This window comes from Stegostoma tigrinum, chromosome 4, assembly GCF_030684315.1.
Source record: "Stegostoma tigrinum isolate sSteTig4 chromosome 4, sSteTig4.hap1, whole genome shotgun sequence".
NCBI classification, from domain to species: domain Eukaryota; kingdom Metazoa; phylum Chordata; class Chondrichthyes; order Orectolobiformes; family Stegostomatidae; genus Stegostoma; species Stegostoma tigrinum.
Window position 1 is genome coordinate 130,516,966 of NC_081357.1, and position 21,094 is coordinate 130,538,059.

The window sequence follows — 21,094 nt, forward strand, 5'->3', positions numbered from 1 at the left end:
CACGAGTAGATTAATTGACACAAAAGCTGTACTTCACAACAGGAACATTTTCTGAGATTATTTCTGAATCTGTCAAAAGAAGCAAAGTGATGCAGGAGGAAAACCGTGGAAATGTAATGATTGTGTTTATAGTCTGAGAATGTGTCTTGAGAATGTGGTATTTGGTATAATGGGGTATGAACTGCTTTCCTGAAAATAGGCTCTTCTAAAATCAGATCCTATCATGTTTTATACCTAGCAACAAAGGAAAATCTCCAGCATTTCCACCCCACATGTTGATTTCTCACAGGCTAGTACTGAGACTTTGAGAAATGTGTTATTAATAAGATTGGTGTGGAATTTAAAGTCAGGTTTAGAAACTATTTAATATTTGGTTTGGATATCAAGCAGCAATTGTTTTGTTTATTTCTACAACTCACTTTAAAATAACGTCTGAGGTTTATTCTTTCTACTTCCATCACCATCTTTCATATCTCTGCAAAGTCACCATTGCTTAGAGAAAATGTCAACTTTTCCCCAGTGTATTCTTGTACATCAGAGTTCCAATGCACAAACAATCAGTCAGGTAAGTAGAGTATTCAAAGTGTGGTCAAAGCCAGATTACTGTTATATTGGGTTCCAGTTACCAAACACTGACAGCTTGTGGTTCATGTATAGTGTTCCCACTAATCCTCCTCTCAATGCTGAGTTGAACAGCCTATATAATTAATATGGCGCCATTGAGTCTTAACAAGAGGAGGTACTTGTCTTACAGAACAAAGTCAGTTTATCACATAGGCTACGCATTACACTGAATAGTCAAACATAATACTTTGACCATCAGAAGGCAGAGATGGTGCCAACTGCACTAGGTGCTACACTGCCTGATTGTCACCCAAAAACTGTGACATTTTATCAGATGAGCTATAGGTGAAAGCAACTTTAGAATAACTCAGTCATACAGCCATACATGGAAACAGACCTTTTGGTCCAACCAGTCCATGCCAAACATAACCCCAAACTACACTGGTCCCACCTGCCTGCTCCTTCTTTTTTTCCTTTATTCATTAATGGAATGAGGTGTTGCTGGCCAGGCAGCATTTACTGTCCATTCCTAACTGCCCAGAGGACAGTTCATAGTCAACCACATTGCTGTGGGTCTGGAGTCACATACAGGCCAGACCAGGTAAGGATGGCAGTTTCCTTCCCTAAAGGACATTAGTGAACCAGATGGGTTTTTCCTGACAATCAGCAATGGATTTATTGTATTCATTAGACTCTTAATCCCAGATGTTTATAGGATTCAAATTCTTCTATCTGCCATCGCAGGATTCGAACCGGGTACTGAGAACATTATCTGGGTCTCTGAATTAACAGTCCAGCGATAATACCAGATCATCACCTCCCCTCCTGGCCCAAATCCCTCCAAATCTTTCCTATTCATGTATCTGTCCGAATGTCTTTTAAACAATGTTACTGTACCCGTATCCATCACTTCATCAGGAAGTTCATTTCACGCCTTTCAAAACCATGGCCTTATTCATCTCCTACCAAGCTTTCCCACTACAGTTAACCTTTAATCATTCACATGTATAGCTACTTTTACACTTACCATTCCATCTCCCCTCCACCACTCAATGTTTATGGTTTATCTGACTACTTCATTTTTCCTGCCTTCCTCCAATAATCTTTCACATGTTTTATTATGAAGAATTCAACAATCTCTGCCTTAAAAAGATTCTGTTTTCACCACTCTTTTGAGAAATCATTCCAAAGATTCTCTGTGAGAAAGAATATCTCATCTAATTTAAATAGTTGACATCTTATTATCAAACTGTGACCTCTAGTTTTAGATATTCCCATAAGAGGAAATATCCTTTCTAAATCTAGCTGGCAAATCCCCTCAGGATCTTCTATGTTTCAAACAACGTATTTCTTATTTTACTAAGCTCCTTAAGTTCAAGTCTAACCTGTTCATAAAATATTCATAAAATAACAAACTCATTCCAGGTATTAGTCCAGTAATCCTTTTCCAAACTGTTTGAAATGCATTTACAACCTTCCTTAAATAAAGAGACCTAAACTGTACACTTTAGATGCGGTCTCACCAATGCTCTGTACTACTAAAGCATAACCTTCCCAATTTTGAATTCAATGGCCATCGCACTAAAACATAATATTCTATCAGCTTTTCTAACTGCTTACTGTATCTATAGATGCCAAGGACATAGGCAGGATAAGGAAAGAAGTCCTGGGTAGTCTGTGTGGGAAGTAGGTCCCAAATTAAGAAGCAGAACTTCAAAGGTAATCTTTGGGTTCTTCCCACAGCTACGTGAAAATTAACAAGTAAATCAGATTCGATAAGTGATGTGCAGCTCCAAAACTGGTGTGTCACAGATGGTGACATATTCACAGGGCACTGATGCTGGAACTGATCCGACAGTAAATGTGCCTGGGGAAATAAGCACTGCAAGTTCTTCTCCAGCCCTCAGCAGAACCCTGAACCCTGGCACCAAGCAGGCACCATATCCTTCTGAATGCCAGCTTTTTGCTCCAGGGAATAATGTCAATCCCTTTCATTTGTCCCCTCCTGCTGTTAGATTCCTTTCTGCTCCTTTCACTTGAATGTTTTTTTGTACCACAGTCAGCTTCTCCATGCTACAGCTCTCACTCTCATCCACAGCAGCTGATAATACCTCAAACCTGTTCGAAAAATTACAAAGGCTGAGGTTCCTACACTTCCTACAAATTGGCTGTAATCAAAGACACACCCAAGTGATTAAGAATTTAAGGGCTGTAGAAGCTTTATGTTTAACAAACTCTAGTGGTAGAAGTAAATCTTTTTTAAAAACAAAAATATCAGCTAGCACACACCAGCTACTCACTAGTTCTTCATTTTAACTGATAAGCATTTTAATAATTATACTGATTGAAATATCCTAGTTTAGACAAGAGTAAAAGGGAAAATACTCACCATCTCTCCTCAAATGCCACACTTTGATTTTACTTTCTGATCACAATGCTCTGTCTCTCATCTGCTCTGTTGCTGTCTCTCTGCTGGTGCTTCCTGCTGTCTCTCTAAACCGCGCTCTCTCCAAACCACTCTATCCAAATAAGCTGTGCTGGAGATTCTCACTCTCTGTTTAAACTGCTTTCTCTGCTCCTGGATCCTACCTTGTGTTAATCTTTCCTCCCTCAATGTGCTCTGTTGGTAGTTCCTGCAATCTGCATCTTTATAAAGTGAATACATTCTGTTGCTCTCCTGAGGCAGGAGTGTTCTTGTCCATTCAAATCTGTCTGAATGGCTTTCTACTTTTTGCTTCCAGCACAACTAGAAAATCATTCTCCAAAGCTATTTCTTCATTGAACAGTAAGTAATCTTATATAGAGCCATTAATAACTCAAACAACAATCCTGCCTCTTCTGAAGTCTAATTTCAAACATCCACAGTCACAGTGCTACACCAATCAACTGAGCTCATTCATGAAATTATCAATAGGCTCCACTAGAAGCTACAGTTAAATATCGGCCAGTCAAGGTTTTTGTTTATTCTCAGATTAAAATAATCCAGTGCTGTTAGAACTTCTTCAAAAGTAACTGTGCCTTCTTTTGTATTTTGGTGACATACAGTGCCATCCACTACAGGACCGGCTAACTACAACAGTACATTAACTTGTTCAACTTCAGAGTTAGCATTTAGCATTGGAGAAATTTCACATCTCAAGAAGTCTTTCCTCCAAAATATTCAATCCTAGATTCTGTTAGCTCATCCCTAGCTTTAATTGTTTTCAGAGTATCATTTCTTCTTCTACTTTGGTTTGTTTTTTTTTTCTTTTTCCTTTAATGTTGTTTTAGATCTGTAACATCTTAAGACTGTTTGTAATCTGCTGAGGCAATACGGGTATAGTTCAAAATTAAAATCGGTCAATCACTCTGATAGGATTATACTGTAGGCCCCCCAACAGCCATTGAGATATTGAGGAACAAATATACAGGCAGATTACGAAAGGATGCAATAGCAGGGTTGTTATTGTGAGTGACTTTAGCTTCTCCAATATTGACTGGGACTGCCTAACAGCAAGAGCCTTAGAAGGGGCAGCACTGGTTAAGTGCATCCAACAGGGTTTCTTGAAACAGCATGTGGATAGACCAACTAGAAGAGGGGCCTTACTGGACCTTGTATTGGCTAATGAGCCTGGCCAGGTGATTGGACTTACAGCGTTTGGAAACAGTGATCACAACTCCTTAAGTTTTAAGATGGCTGTGAATAAGGATAAGTTTTGTGGCAAGGTACTAAACTGGGAGAGGGAAAATTACATCACTATTAGGCAGGAGCTAGGGAATGTTAATTGGGAGGAGCTGTAATCAGGAAAGTCCACATGTGACATGTGGGAATTATTTGAAAAATCTGCTGATGAGATTTGAAGACTGGCACGTTTGAGTAAGGTGGAAGATTAAGGATGGCAAGGTAAGGGACACTTGGATAATGAGGGAGGGTATGAATTTAGTCCAAAGGGAAAAAGAAGCATACATAAGGTTTGTGAAGCTAAAATCGGCCAGGGCCCGTGAGGAATATTAAGAAAGCAGGAAAGAATTCAAGCAGGGAATTAGGAGAGCAAAAAGGGGCCATGAAATTACCTTGGCAAGTATGGTTAAACAGAATCCCAAAGAATTCTATAGATATATTAAAAACAAAAGGATAACTAGGGAAAAGGTAGGACCACTCAAAGACTAGGAAGGAAACTTCTGCTTGGAGGCAGAGGGTGTAGGCAAGATCCTAAAAGAGTACTTTGTGTTGATATGTACCTAGGAGAAGGATATGGAGGATAGTGAGGTTTTTGTGGAGCATGCTAATGTACATTACAAAATTCAAAATGCTCAGGCATTTTGAGATCAAGAAAGAAGTGGTGTTGGTTCTCTTGAAGAGCATTAGGGTGGATAAGTCCCGGGGCTCAATGGTATCAACGCAGGTTATTGAGAGGTAAGAGAGGAGATTGTTACAGCCTTGACCAAGACCCTTGGATCCTGATCAGCCACTGGAGAGGTCCTGAAGAACTGGCAAGTAGCTAATGTTGTTCCCCTGTTCAAGAAGATAAGTAGGGGTAATCCATGAAATGACCGACCAGTGAGTCTCACATTGGTGGCTGGGAAGATATTGGAGAGAATTCTTGGGAATAGGATTTACGCATATTTGGAAAAGCATGGCCTAATTAGGGACAGTCACGATGGCTTTGCTCAAGACAGGTCATGTCTTACTAACCTAATTGAATGTTTTTAGGAGGTGACGAAGGTGATTAATGAGGGTTGAGCAGTGGATGTTGTTTACACAGATTTTAGTAAAGGTTTTGACAACCCCCATGTTAGGCTCATTCAGAAGGTGAAGATGTATGGGATCCATGGAGACTTGGCCACGTGGATTCAGAATTGGCTTGCCCAGAGAAAGCAAAGGGTATGGGTGGAAGCGTGTATTTCAAGCTCGAGGTCCATGACTAGTGGTGTTCCACAGGGATCAGTAGTGGGACCTCTGCTGTTTGTGATATTTATAAATGACTTATATGAAAATGTAGATGGTGGGTTAGTAAGTTTGCAGTCGATACAAGGACTGATGGAGTTGTTGATAGTATAGAAGGTTGTCAAAGGATACAGTGGGATATAGATCAGATATGGGTAGAGAAATAGCAGATGGTGTTTAATCTGGGTTAAGTGTGAGGTGCTGCACTTTGGGAGGTCAAATATTAAGGAAAAGTGTACAGTTAATTGCAGGGCTCTGAAGAGCACTACATACAGAGGGATCTTAGGGTTTATGTCCATAGCTCCCTGAAAATTATCACCCAAGTAGATAGGGTGGTAAAGACAGCACGCGGCATATTTGCCTTTATCTGTCAGGGAATTGAGTAGAAGAGTCAGGATGTCCTGTTACAGCTTTATAAGACTTTGGTTAGGCCACACTTACAGTATTGCATTCAATTCTGGTTGCCACATTACAGGAAGGATGTGGAGGCTTTGGAGAGGGTGCACAAGAGGTTTACCAGGATGCTGCCTGGATTAGATGTTTAAGCTGTAAAGTGAGGCTAGAAAAACTCGGGTTGTTTTCTCTGGAGCAGTGCAGCCTAAGGGAAGACTTGATAGAAGTCTATAAATTTATGAGATGCATTATAGGGTTGACAGTCAGAATCCTTTCCCCAGAGTTTTAATGTCTAACATTAGGGGGCATGCATTTAAGGTGAGAGGGGACAAATTCAGTGGAGATGTGAGGGGCAAGTTTTTTTTTACACAGAGAGAAGTAGGAGTCTAGAATACACTGCTAGGGGTGGTGGTGGAGACAGATATGATAAGGCCATTATTGGGACTTTCAGATAACCACATGCATATGTAAGGGGTAGATGGATATGTACCAACGGCAGGCAGAAGGGATTAGTTTAATTTGGTGTCATGATAGGCACAACACTGTGGGCCAAGGGTGTGTTCCTGTGATGCACAGTTCCATGTTCAATGTTCCACAATGTATTTTAGCATTAATGCTTTCACAAGTATTCCCTGAGACAAAAAGCACCATGAAGTACTCCATTTCCGCTGATTTATGTTCCACTTTGATGATTGCACAATTCAACATTCTATATGATTTGTTGATTGCTGCAATTGAGATTATAAATTGCAGCAGGGTGAATAAAAATGTAGTATCAAGTATAGATATCAGGCGACACAATGAAATTAGTTCACATTTAATTTGCAGTATAATGTACAGTTTGACACTGACGTTTAAGTGTACTGCCTTTAGTTTAACAACAGGAGCCAGGAATAAACACTTGCCATAAAATGAAGCTGAACTGCAGGGCAAGAAATTTTCATTCCTTTTCACTCCCCATGGGGTGTTACACTTGAACTGATATGTAGAATTAAAACATGTACAGCTGGATTAAGCCAAAGCACCAATCGCCACAGAGCCTGTAAAGTAGTGTCTAATGGACCTAACTTGAACCATTGTTCTAGAGAAATAAATGTAATAAAAATTCAGTACCACATTTAACGCTGTCAATGGGAAGAGAAGACTGCAGCTCCTAAACTGGTGAGCACACTGTCTGAACAGTGCCCCTGAAAGCTTTGTTTGATTTCAAATATGTTAAACTGTAAGTAGATTGAAAAATAAAACCGGGACATTTAAAAAGGTGAAGAAAATTCTTTTGAAGAAATCTGGCATTTAGTTTTGAGTTACTTTGGTCTTAACGTTTGCCTTATATCTGAAGGAGTGAACACTACTGAAACTCAATGCACTCCACATTCAAGTTAAAAGAATGGCTTAGCAATGACTTAGTCAATGGGAAAACTGGCTGAGGACCATTCTAGATAATAAAATGTGAGGCTGGATGAACACAGCAGGCCCAGCAGCATCTCAGGAGCACAAAAGCTGACGTTTCGGGCCTAGACCCTTCATCAGAGAGCTCTCTCTGATGAAGGGTCTAGGCCCGAAACGTCAGCTTTTGTGCTCCTGAGATGCTGCTTGGCCTGCTCTGTTCATCCAGCCTCACATTTTATTATCTTGGATTCTCCAGCATCTGCAGTTCCCATTATCACTGAGGACCATTCTACTTCACTCCCATTATTCATAGCCAGCACTACATTCTCTACTAAAGGATAAGATTAAACACCTAATTACAAAAAAAACACTGATGCATATTTATTGATTCCAGTAAAGACTAATTACCACCAATGAACTGGACTCAAAAACACACCCACTGCAATAGCTCCACGATTGAAAGTCTAAGTATCTTTTTGTTGAGTGTGACATTTTGAGAGTATCAAACAAGAATAATATGTGAATGTCCTGCTCAGTGATGGACAACAGTAGGGCTCTGTTCATAGAAGTTCAGCAGTCTGATTAATAAGTATTGCAATTGACAGGCATATATTCTAGAGAATGTAACCAAACATCAACGCCTTGTGCACTTGGAACGGCTGCACTCAAATGGCAGACTTACGTCCTGATTGGAATTATGAAGCAGTACTTTGCATTTGCACCGAAACAAAAAAGAAAGTAAGAAGTCATTAGGAGTTAACACTAACTTTCTTTGCCCTGTGAAGGAGAGGCACTAGCTCACTGTGAATTCTTAATTCTTAATACAATACTCCGTGGAATTTTCAAGGCCAATCCCACCCTCCCCATCCCACCCCACCTTGATTATGGCATTCCAATCATTCCAAATGGACAGATAAATGTTTTAAAAGCATTCAAAGATTTATTTCGCAAGTATAGCTCTACGTCGAACTCAACAAAAACTGACCGTGTGTCATTCTGCAGTCGGCTCACATAGACTGCTATCAGATCGTGCTCATCAGCGAGCTGATTGGCCATTTCCATGTCGTACTGTAACCTAGTGACAATGGAGGTAAATAAAGTAAAAAGTAGAACTGAAGAAGTAAAATAAAAGCACACGTGATTCACATTCTAGAATAATAAAATAAACACAATGCAGTAAAATAAATGTATTAAGAGAGTTTCAATCAACAAAAGAACAAAAACATAGCGTCTGCCTGTATGAGTACATCAAGCCTGTACTAAAAGGTTTCATCCTTACTTCTACTGTGCTAGACCAGGTTCATTGGCTCGATTATATGGCTTTTCTAAATCAGAAATTTTACAGTTATAATAGGCTGTTTTATCATTAAAAATCATCCAAAGGAATATTGAACATTTTGATGTTAACAGACTTCAGCCAACACTGGATATTTGATGTAAACAATTTTCCTTAAAACTAGAACAAGTCATATAATGCCTCATCATGTCTCAATTTGGGTTCCATTTCAAAATTTCACACACATAAAATTTCATGTATGCTTTACTAAATTCTTATGTCTGTATTTATAAGGGAATCTGCCTATTTAGATTTGACCCCCTAATTCATCACTCCCACCTGTGATTAGACTGCACTATTTCGCTGAGCACAAAGGTGCAATTAAAGTGTGACAAGCTGAGCTAAATACTTTCCTATATAAAACATGTCATTGGGATTTATAACGGAAGAAATTGACAAAGGAAGTGCATGCAGCCTTAAGATCATCAGTACACTATTGATTAGTGAAGGATGTGACAAATCACTAGATAGTCTCTCTTTAATAGTTGTTCAATACTAATGAATCATCAATGTAAAAACAGTTCGACATGAGGCTCGATATTTTAATTGCTGTTTTTCATTGGCAGAAAGAGTCTGACTTTTCTCTCTGCTGCCAAATCATTTATTCAAAAAGTTAAACACTTCCTCTATACTGTAAAAGACATTTTATAAGTTGATCTTTGAAGCCTGCATAAACCACTCCAAACATGGGAACTAACCTTCATGCCAAATATAAAACATGAACCACCAGTTTAGGCAATCTCCATTTCAAAATGTGACAAAAATATGGTAACATGCATTAATGCTGCCTGATTTAGTGACTAAATACATTTTATAAGGATGCTATTAACAACAATTGAAGCATCTTAACAACCCATCAGGTTTACTGTCTGGGGAACCTGATGCAATGAATTCATCCAGCTTCTTTCACCTGTGAGGACCATATCTGACTTTCAACCATTCTTGAGTAGCTCTTCAATGCCAGAAGTCTTTAGTTGACCTAGCAAATTCTTCTGGAAAACATCAATGGGGATGGATGCAGTCAACATCTCAATGCTATTTTCTAACTCCCCATCAGAAAAATCACAATAAGCACTATTCTCTGTACCTGCTCATAAAATGGTCTATGGACTCTGTAGGCTTCTGTCAAAATGGCATGAATCCTAGTTGATTAATATGGAATTTTAATTTGAGAGATCCATGAGTATAGGAGTTGAGAGGTCATATTGCAGCCGTATCGGATATTGATTTGGCTGCTTTTGGAACACTGCACTCAATTCTGTTCTCCCTGCTATGGAAAGATGTTGCTAAACTTGAAAGGTTTCAGAGAAGATTTACAAGGGTGTTGCCAGGGTTGGAGGGTTTGAGCAATAAGGAGAGGTTGAATAGACTGGGATTATTTTCCCTGGAGTGTCAGAGGCTGAGGTGTGACCTTATAGAGGTTTATGAAATTATGTGGGGCTTGGGTAGCGCAAATAGCCAAGGTCTTTTTCCCAGGGTAGGGGAGTCCAAAACTAGAGGGCACATGCTTAAGGTGAGAGGGGAACGATTTGTAAGGGACCTAAGTAACAACTTTTTTACACAGGGGGTGGTGTGTAAATGGAATGAGCTGCCTGAGGAACTGTTGGAGGATGGTGCAATTACAATATTTAAAAGGCATCTGGATGCATACATGAATAGGAAGAGGGATATGGGCCAAATGCTGGCAAATGGAGCTAGATTATTTTGGGATATCTGGTCGGCATGGACAAGTTGGACCAAAGGCTCTGATTCCATTCTGTACATCTCTATGAATATGAAGAAATAAAATAAATGCATCCTAAATACAAATTCAACTTAAAGAGTACAACGTATACAAGAGTATAATATGAGCATGATTCTATGAAACGGATTGATGCAAGTATTTCATCATCTGAATGTCTAGAAAGGATTGAAAAAGGAGAGAGAAAGAGGAGAAAAATATACAGAACTAAAGGGAAAAGCCAAGAATGTGAGACAAAGTAAATTGCTCCCACGGAGAGTCAGCACAGACAAGTCAGACTACGTGGCCTCGTTCCATGCTCTAATCTGTAATTCTACAGCTTTTGGGGATATTTAGTTCATCAGTTAGTAATCCTGATCTGTTAAGCCTGAGTACATGTTCACTCCCAATTTCTAACCAAATCTTAATATTTGCTTTACTGCACTGGATTGACCCGAATCTGGAAACCATAATATTTATAAACATTATTTAAACATTTTAAATTCTGTTAGGAAGAGTGGTGTGTCCCAATGTGAACATTCCGACACAACACCTTTGATTTTCCCTTGCTTGAGCTCAGTCTGGGCACATCCCGATCACTCGTTGTTCTCAAGTACATTAAATTGATCCCTTGATAGTGATTTGTCTTCTTACCAGAAGGCTAGGATCCCAACACTCTCCAGCATTGTCACAAACAATAACATTAAGGGTTTTCTCATGCATGCTAACATGGTTTAATACCCTCAACCATCTGTTTTATTGTAGATTCACTCACTTACTGACTGTTCAAATGCAAAAGGCCTCATCAGCGCAAAGTTTTCCACCAATGATCACCATGTGACGTTAATGATAATGTTCTAATGATCAGAAATCACACAACATCAAGTTAAAGTCGAACAGGTTTATTTGAAAACACAAGCTTTTGGAGTTTTACTCCTTCTTCAGGTGTTAGTAGGTACAGTAAGACACCAAATGCTTGGGTTTTCAAATAAGCCTGTTGGACTATGCCCTGATGTCATGCGGTTTCTGACGTTGTCCAACCCAGTCCTATACCCGCACCTCCACATCATGGTTTTAATCATCAGAAATCGATTAACTCTATGGATTATTTTATTTAAATCAGTGAAACATTTTACAAAGTATGAAGCAGACATTATAGCAAACTAATTGATTTCTGTGTGTATGCAGCTTGTAGACTAACTGGAAGGCTAGGTCACAATATTGTGTGCACAAAGAACATGAACCACTTAAAAGTGAACTCTTTTAAAGATGAGGTACAGGCAGAACAGTGTCCTGAACAATATTTATCCATCAATCAATATCCCTCAGATTGTCTGCTAATTGTCACAGTGGTGTTTGTGGGACTTTGCTGTAGGCAAATTAGCAGAAGCCTTTCCTTTATCCCAATAGTTTCCAAATTTTAATAGGATTACACTGGTTTGACAGAATGATGGGACGTTCTGAGTTTTTAATGCACCGTATGTAAATTAAAGTCTTTTCTCTGATTTCAGTAATATTGGCTTTCAGTGACATTGACAGCTTTATTTTTAACTTCACTCAGACTAGTTTTTTGTTTATTTGCAGATTTTAAAAAAACTAAATTTAAATTCTCAAACTATCATATTCCATTTGATTACTAATCCATTGATAGGACCATTATGTGTTAAAGCTATGGTATTACTGAAAATTTTATGAATGAATAAATGACATCATGTTCCATATCTCTATGGGCAGCTATTTCTCCATGGAGATCTCTACAACAAATACCATAACATTAAGTTTTAACAAATTACACAAATAAAACTGATCACTCAGGCGATTTCAAGTCCATAATCTTTAATCTAAAACCTTTTAGTTTATTAGCTCTGATGATTGCCGTAAACTACTGAAGCAACCTTCTTATATTTGATGGTGCTATCTGATTAGATCACTATCTTGCTTTTGCTATCAGATATTTAATTCTGGAGGATTTCCCTAGCCTTTCATCCTACCTCTTGCTAAATTAATAATCTTAATATTTTTGAAAATACATATAAGCATTTTATAAGAAATACTATGGAAAACAAATAGTTAAATCATTTTATACAAACATTGTTAATTTCTAATAAAGGACAATCTAACTGACACTTGAATTGTTTCTTTTTATATTGATGTTGCCTAACGTGTTAAATTTTCTGTTTTCATTGCAGAAGTTCTTATTTGGAAATATCATTTTCATGCAATTTCCAAGTTGTCTGGCCCCTCCTTCTCACTACTTTTATATTTTCAGCAAGGACTGTTAGGAGGCTAAGCACAAAGCTAACCCCAACAGTGTCATATCTCCATACACACTCAGAAGTATCATTTAAACAACAGCTTGAATCAGCAATATCTTTTCTCTTTTGGGGATTCAAATCCTGTGTGGCCTGAGTACTTCACTGAAGTGTTAGGTTTTCAAACTTAATTCATTTCAACCTAGATTTTAACAGACATTGGCATACAGCACATCAATAAAGGGTGATATGTGAAATGGAAATGTTACTGAGAGGCTAGAACGATGGGAATATTTTCAATACATTAGATAGTAGACAGCTACCAAAACAATGCCCAACACCCAGCATCTTGATTTTAGAATTCTGAATTTGAGTTTTCAATCAAAAATAATGTTTTGAATCAACTTGAAAAGTTGACTCAAATTGGGATGTCCATATTGAATCACCAGTTCAGAATAGAGTATCTTCATTTGCAGTTTACATATATGAAACTTAAAAATAAAATAGTCTGACATTTAATTTGCCTAATATACATCTCACATCATAAAGTATTCCAACAAATATACCATTGTGCATGCTCTTGAACCAAACAAATTATGCATACATAGCCCAACATATGAACATTAATTAAAGAGGGAGGCTTGTAACAACATTCACTCGAGCCTGAAAATGACACAATATAATCACGAGAACAGATTGATATTATGCTACAGCATATGCTTGATATGCATTCCAACACCTACTGTGATTATTAATGCAGTTACAGTCACTGTTAGAGGGAATTGCACAGAATCAAATTCAACATAAGAAAAGCTGTATTTCCTTTTTAGTATTACAACAGTTGCTTCATAAACTTATACAAGTATTTCAAGATTCTGCCTACTTACAAATATGACAGGATCTCAATTACTGCAGGCTAAAAAAGGGCTAGGCAGAAAATAAATGTGAATACCAGAAAAAAAAGCAGCGAACGCAATGATGTATTCTAAGAAACGGAGCAACATGGAACACAGCATCAAAGCAAAATTCAACCAATCATTTGATGAAGTCGCCACGACGGTACTCCATCTACCTGAATAAACTGGCATTGTTTTTCATCCCACAACAGCAGCATAGCTTTGGTCTAGAGCTGACTGATAGACTATGAACTTAATGCATTAATCCCTGTGGTAACTTTATAATAGACTGTTAATAATTATGCTGATGGCCTTTGGAGATACAGAAATGACTATGGCTAAAAATCTAAAGAAATTAATAGGGCACTAGTGATTTTGTTAGGTTCGGGAAATGGGCATTTGTGCATTGAATATTTCTTTGAAAGCAATTTCTTTCCAGTGTGAGAAACTAGAAACATGTTTAAACAAGGTGGGGGAGACAGCTAAGTGTAACAGACCCAGGCAGCTGCTGCTGATAAATCACGGAAAGGCTGCTGTCACTGAGCTGAGGCCATTGGAGACAAATATAGACTCAAGGTTGCATTGCAGTTCTGCAAAATAACACTAAGCAGGCTCAAGAGTAGTAGCAAGAACTGATTCCAATTAAGGTCCCATGCATGACAGATTGTATTGAGACTGTTTGAAAGGTAGAGACGAATATGAGTTCCATATAGCCAGAATTAAGAGACTGCGTTAAGGTTCTTGGTTGTCAGATGTTATTTTCACTTAAAGAAAAGGGTTGACATTTTATAGGAATGAATGTTCAGTTGCACAGAATTTTTGAAATTGATGTAGACAGGCAAACTAAGGGGAACATTTATATTTAAGGAAAAGGTCATGTTAGATTCAAGGAAGCATTTAATTTGTCAGAGTCATGTTCCTCAAGAACAGATCGCTGAAGTGTGCGGTTTGTCTTGCTTTATAATAGCTATCAACCACCCTCGATCTCCATCAGCATGTTCCAGCTTCGTAAACACAGGCAGTGTGGAGGTTTTACAACGTTTCCAGTGGTGTTGTCTTTGGACTGGAAGATCAATAGGTTTTTGGCTTGAGGACTGTTGACTTTGATGAGTGTGTATATTATCTCTCTGCCAGAGGCCCTTTCACCTCTGGAATGTCTTTCATGAAGGATGCTTGGTGTACTTGGTCCATTGTCTTACCAAGAAGACATAAGAACATAAGAACTAGGAGCAGGAAAATGCCACCTGGCCTGTCGAGCTGGAGTTAAACTTTTCATGAACTGTAAGATGATATTTGAGAAAAAATCTCATCAATAATTCCAACAACAATTCTGGTGTCAAGGAACCATAGTCACACTCCTACTCTGTGCGGATCATCAATGGAATCATCTACAGATTCATTGTTCCTTCAGAAGATTGTTGTTCTTAAATTAAAGAAAATGTTCAAAGCTTGCGGAACTTCTTTAAAAGTATCAGTGCCTTCTTTTATGTTTGGTGATTTATAACATCAGTTATAGAAAGCCCAACTGCATACATTAGTGTCCTTACTTGCTCAGTTTGAGATTTAGTGCTTAATTTCAAAGCAGTTGCGGTGGCATAGTGGCTCAGTGGGTCAGCACTGCAGTCTCACAGCACCAGGGACCCAGGTTCGATTCCAGCCTTGGGCAACTGTCTGTGTGGAGTTTCCACATTCTCCCTGTGTCTGCGTGGTTTCCTCTGGTGCTCCAGTTTCCTCCCACAGCCCAAAGATGTGCTGGTTAAGCGGATTGGCCGTGCTAAATTGCCCGTATGTTCAGGGGTGTGTGGGTTATAGGGGATGGGTCTGGGTGGGATGTTCCAAAGGGCGGTGTGGGCTTGTTGGGCCGAAGGGCCTATTTCCACACTGTAGGGAATCTAATCTAAACTAAAAATCTCATCAATCTGTACTTCAAGAAATGTTTCTCCAAGATATCAAATTTTGTGCTGTCTTTGGCCCATCTATGATAATAAACCATTTCGGTAGCATTCTTTTTCCTGCTACATCATCTTATTTGATTAATTTCTTTATCCCTTAAAAGCTGTTATAAACATTACAGTATCTAAATGTGACAGCTTGCCTGTTTTGCAAGATTTTAATATGTCCCACATAGCAATGTAGCACTTTTCTTCCAATAAACTTCAATTCCATATGATAGCAATGTTGTACTTTGTTCCAAAAAAGTGTTAAGTTCTGGGAAACAATAATGTAGTGACTACTTACTGTTGGCTTACTCATTGCTGTGGGTCACATTAGTGGTTTCCCACCTTTTGGAGTGTTATACCTTATGGGGATAACGGGAGATAAAGTCCTGTTGTTTAAAGCTGAAGATTTTATAAAAGTATGCAAAATTCCACAATTTACCTAATTTTCTTCAAAGTTTGAGGAAATACATGAACTAGGATTCTGTATTTAATAAGAAGGAATATTTATTATTGTAGAGTCCAGCCACAAATAAACAGTATGAATCATTGTAGAATCAAAAACCTGTAGATGTTGAAGATCTGAAACAAAGACAGAAATTGATGGAGAAACTTAATTGGTCTGGTAGCACCTGTGGAGTGAAAGTACAGCCAACTCAGGAATTCTTACTGGACTGGAAAAGTTAATTCTGCTTTCCATCCAATTAGCGGAGTTTTTCCGATTTTTTAATTTTGAATGATTATAAACTAGCTCTTACACACCACACACACACACACGCACGTGCACACAAATGTGCATACACATGCACACATGCATACACACACACACGCACACATGCATACACACACACACACACACACACACACACACACACACACACACACACACACTTTTATGTGCAATGGGAAAGGCTGGTAACACAGTTCAGTGATCCCTGTTCATAGGTCCTCTCCTTTTCCAGATGGTGTCACTGGTCTTCAGGAGGAACAGGTTAGCTGATTCAAACTTGTAAAAGGACTCTGGCTTCTTCAGTAGAAATCTCAACTGACAATGCAAGGCCGGAATAAAATGGTTTTTATCAAGATTAAATGGCTTCTTCCTATTTTGTTCAAAGCTTCTGGCTTTCAGCCACCTGATAGCTAATGACATAGTTGGTGACAGGCAGAAGACCATCAGTAGGAGGTCACTTTTTCACAGACCAATTAGCTACTCATTGCTGGCTGAATTACCATATGTTCACAGCCTTAGCTCTAGCTCATTTACATCTTGTCCTACTACTGCTTGAACGAACAGCTGTGCAAAAGAGTACTAGGAGTGAAAGGGGGTTGGTTAGCCCAGTTGGTTGGATGTCTGGCTTGTAATACATTACAATGCTAACAGCAAGGGTTCAATTTTCATATTGCCTGAGGTTATCATGAAGGTCCCACCCTACACCCCAGCTGACAGGGGTTTTTAAACTTTATCTGCATGTTCTGTGGTTATACGTATTAATACACAGTGCCTGCCCTCTGTAAATGAAAAGAACATGTACATACATTGTGCCTTTTTTAACTCAACATAATTCGTGACAGCTGCCTCTGTCTCATTTCTCAGAGCAATGCCTTGATCAATCAGAGGTAACTGTCTGGTTTAATTTTTAAACAAAGCTTGTCAGTTTACTGTCAGTTTTCATGAACTGGTGCATTCTTCATGTTAATGTATCTAGAAATCAGAGTTCACTTGTTAATCAATCAGCACCTTCCTGCCACACAATATCAATGGTTGGTTTCTTCTTACATTGGCATCCTTGTGAATTATTCTGCTGAGTGTAAGATAAGGTTCAATAAAATGTGTCTGTTTTTCAGCAATACCTAAGCATTGATACTTCATTTTAATTTATGAAATTTGTTTTGATTCAAGTACATGACCCTACTGGATATACTTATTTAGAGTTTGATCATGACAAGTTGGGCACTTGAATAAATTCAAAATGGGGACAAAATCAATTATGATTCACTCCAGGTAACCTCATACCATTGTTGATCTTCAATATCCATCATGAATCGAAAATGATCTTGTATGATAAAGCACTTCTGATGTCATGCTATAGGGTTTAATGAACTCTACTATTAGAAAAGCATTTGCACCTAATGTTCGTAAACTAATCTATGCAGCTTTCTAAAACTATGATATATTATTGATTAGATTATGACATTGCATTAGTACAGTTGCTTTTCTGAAAGTATGGAAATGTTTATTTGTACACTTGTTATCATTACAAAAACCTTAGGGACATAGGAAAATGGGAATTAGGAGCAACAGTACGTACGTTGGACCTTTGAGCCTGTTCCATCAGTCAGCAGGATCACAGCTGACATGTCTATAATCACAATTCCACTTTCTTATCTGGACACACAACCCATCACTCTCTCATCCATGGAAGGTCAACCGAACTCAGCAATGAATAAATCTAAAAACTCAGCCATCACTGTCTTTCTGGGGAAGAGATTACCAATGGTAATAAACTTCTGAAAACAGAAAAAAATAGATTGATATAAATTGATGACAGGGTCTAGGCCCGAAACGTCAGCCTTTGTGCTCCTGAGATGCTGCTTGGCCTGCTGTGTTCATCCAGCCTCACATTTTATTATCTTGGAATTCTCCAGCATCTGCAGTTCCCATTATCTTTGATATAAATTCAACTGAACAGCTTTTACTCAGTTAATTAAATGGTTTAGTGTGAAGAAGGTCATGTCTTGCAAATTTGATTGAGTGTTTTGAGGAAGTGACAAAGGTGATTGATGAAGGCAGGGCAGTGGATGCTGTCCATATTGAGTTGAGCAAGGCCTTTAGCAAGATGCCTCAAGACAGGCTGATACAAAAGGTGAATTCACATAGGATCCGCAGGGAGTTGGTAAGATGGATACAGAACTGGCCTAGCCATAGAAGACAGACAGTAGTGATGGGAGGGTGCTTTTCTGACTGGAGATCTGTTGACAGTGGTGCTCCTCATGGATCAGTGCTGGGATCCCTGTTGTTTGTAAAATATATAAATGACTTGGAAGAGAATATCAGTGGTCTGATCAGTAAGTTTGTGGAGGACATAAAGATTGAGGGAACTGCGCATAGTGAGGAGGATTGCCAAAGGATACAACAGGATATAGATAGGCTGGTGACTCAGGCAGAAAAATGGCAGATGGAGTTTAACCTGGAAAAATGCAAGGTAATGCAGTTTGGAAGGTCTAATGCAGGAGGGAAGTAAACAGTAAATGGTAGAACATTTAATAGCATCAACATACAAAGTCACCACGGTGTACAGGTCCAGAACCTCCTGAAAGTGGCAACACAAGTGGATAAGGCAGCCAAAAAGCATATTGCATGCTTGCATTCATTGGTTGGGGCACAGAGCATAGAAATTGGCATGTCATGTTGCAGCTGTATATAACTTCAGTTAGGCCACATTTGGAATATTGTGTAAAGTTCTGGTTGTCACACCACCAGAAGGATTTGGAGGTTTTGGAGAGGGTACAGAAAGAGTTTACCAGGATGTTGCTTGGTTTGGAGGGTATTAACAATGAGGAGAAACTGGACAAACATGGCTTGTTTTCACTTAAATGTCTGAAGATGAGGGCGACCCGATAAAAGTTTACAAAATGATGAGAGGTATGGATAGAATGGATAGTCAGAATCTCTTCCCCAGGGTGGAAATGTCAACTACTAGGGGGCATAGATTCAAGGTAAAAGGGGGCAATTCAAAGAATTCCAAAGCCTAAATGATCCCCTGAAAGTTTTCATCTCTCTCACATATGGGAGGCCCCTTAGTTTAAACTGTCCTCCCTAGTTCTAGACACTCCCAAGAGGTAAAAACATCCTTTAAGCTTTTACCCTGTCAAACCTTTTCTGAATTTTAATGTTTTCACGAAGATCTGTAGCTCGGGTTGCAGTTGGGGTTGGACAGAAACACTACATAGGACAGATTGACAGAAAACTCGCCACCACGATACATGAGCACCAACTCGCAGCAAAACAGTACGACCAACTCTCCCTAGTTTCAATACACTCTGACATAGAAGAGCATCAATTTAACTGGGACAAGGTTACGGTACTCAGACAAACAAAACAAAGTCAAGCACAAGAATTCCTGGAGGCCTGGTTTTCAACAACCAATGTAATTAATAAACATGCTGAAACAAGCCCCATCGACATACCACTACAGTGCAAAACTGGAAGCAACATAGCCCACCACGACAGGCCAGACCACTTAATTCAGAATGGGACAGAACAACGGCCCTTCAACAGAGGCTAGACAGCATTGATAATGTCACTTAGAAGGGAGATGAAACATTTGCAGGTAAACCAGTCAGTTCAGTGAACCAACCAACAGCTGACTTCTGAATTTTATACATTGCAATCGATTACACATGTTCCAGGGGGAGCTAGCCAACTGGATACAAAATTAGCTTGAAGATAGGAGATACAGGATGGTGGGAGAGGGACGTTTTTTGGGTTGGAGGCCTGTGGCCAACAGTGTGCCACAAGGATCAGAACTGGGTCCATTGCTTTTCATCATTTATTTAAATGATTTAGATGTAAATAAAGGAGGTATAGCTAGTAAGTTTGCAGATGACACCAAAATTGGTGGTGTAGTGGACAATGAAGAAGATTAAAATAGGAATTGCTGGAAAAGCTCAGCAGGTCTGGCAGCATCTGTGAAGAGAAATCAGGGTTAACATTTCAGGTCAAGTGACCATTCCTCAGAATGGGGAAGGGCAGGGTGTATACAGTAAATGGTAGGGTCCTGGGGTGTTGCTGAAAAAAGAGACCTAGGGGTGGAGGTGCATAGTTCCTTGAAAATTGAGCCACAAGTAGACAGGGTGGTGAGTAAGATATTTGGTACATTTGAGACAGCAAGGTTTAGAGCTGGATGAACACAGCAGGCCAGACACTTCTTCATCCATTTCTGAAGAAGGTTCTAGGCCTGGAACGTCAGCTTTCCTGCTCCTCTGATGCTGCTTGGCCTGCTGTGTTCATCCAGCTCCACACCTTGTTATCTCAGATTCTCCAGCATCTGCAGTTCCTACTATCTTCGAAACAATTTGGTACGTTTGCTTTGCTTGGTCACTGCATTGAGTGTAGGAGTTGCAATGTCGTGTTGTGGCTGTACAGGATGATTAGTCCTCTTTTGGAATACTATGTTCAATTTTGGTCACCCTTCTATAGGATGGATTTTGCTAAACTTGAAAGGGTGCCGAAAAGATTTACAAGGATGTTGCCAGGGTTGGAGGGTTTGAGCCACAGGGAGAGGCTGGACAGGCTGGTGCTATTTTCCCTGGAGTGTCAGAGGGTGAGGGGTGACCTTACAGAAATTTATAAAATCATGAGGGGCTTGGATAGGGTGAATAGCCAAGGTACTTTTCCTAGGGTAGGGGAATCTGGCAAAAGAGGGGTTTAGGTTTAAGGTGAGAGAGGAAAGATTTAAAAGGGATCTGAGGAGTAATTTTTTCATGCAGATGGGATGCGTGTCTGGAACAAACTGCCAGAGAACATGAAGGAGGCTGGCACAATGATAACATTTAAAAGTCATCTGGATGGCAATATGAATAGGAAGAGTTTAGAAGGATATGGGCCAAATGCTGGCAAAAGGAACTAGGTCTAATTGGAACGTCTGGTCAGTGTGGATGAGTTGGATCGAAGTGTCTG

The 21,094-nt window shown here is 39.2% G+C and overlaps 1 protein-coding gene across 12 annotated transcripts in view; it reads right to left on the reverse strand.

Annotated features, from left to right (window-relative positions):
- dtnba (dystrobrevin, beta a) overlaps window positions 1-21,094 on the reverse strand; it is a 537,031-nt gene that overhangs the window by 182,732 nt on the left and 333,205 nt on the right. For 10 of the 12 annotated variants that reach the window (XM_048530760.2, XM_048530763.2, XM_048530770.2 and 7 more), the window contains one exon: window positions 8,259-8,348. The exons of the other annotated variants lie outside the window; for them this stretch is intronic. In XM_048530760.2, coding sequence (XP_048386717.1) covers window positions 8,259-8,348 — 90 coding nt within the window. The remainder of the gene's footprint in view (window positions 1-8,258; window positions 8,349-21,094) is intronic. 12 annotated transcript variants of the gene reach the window in all.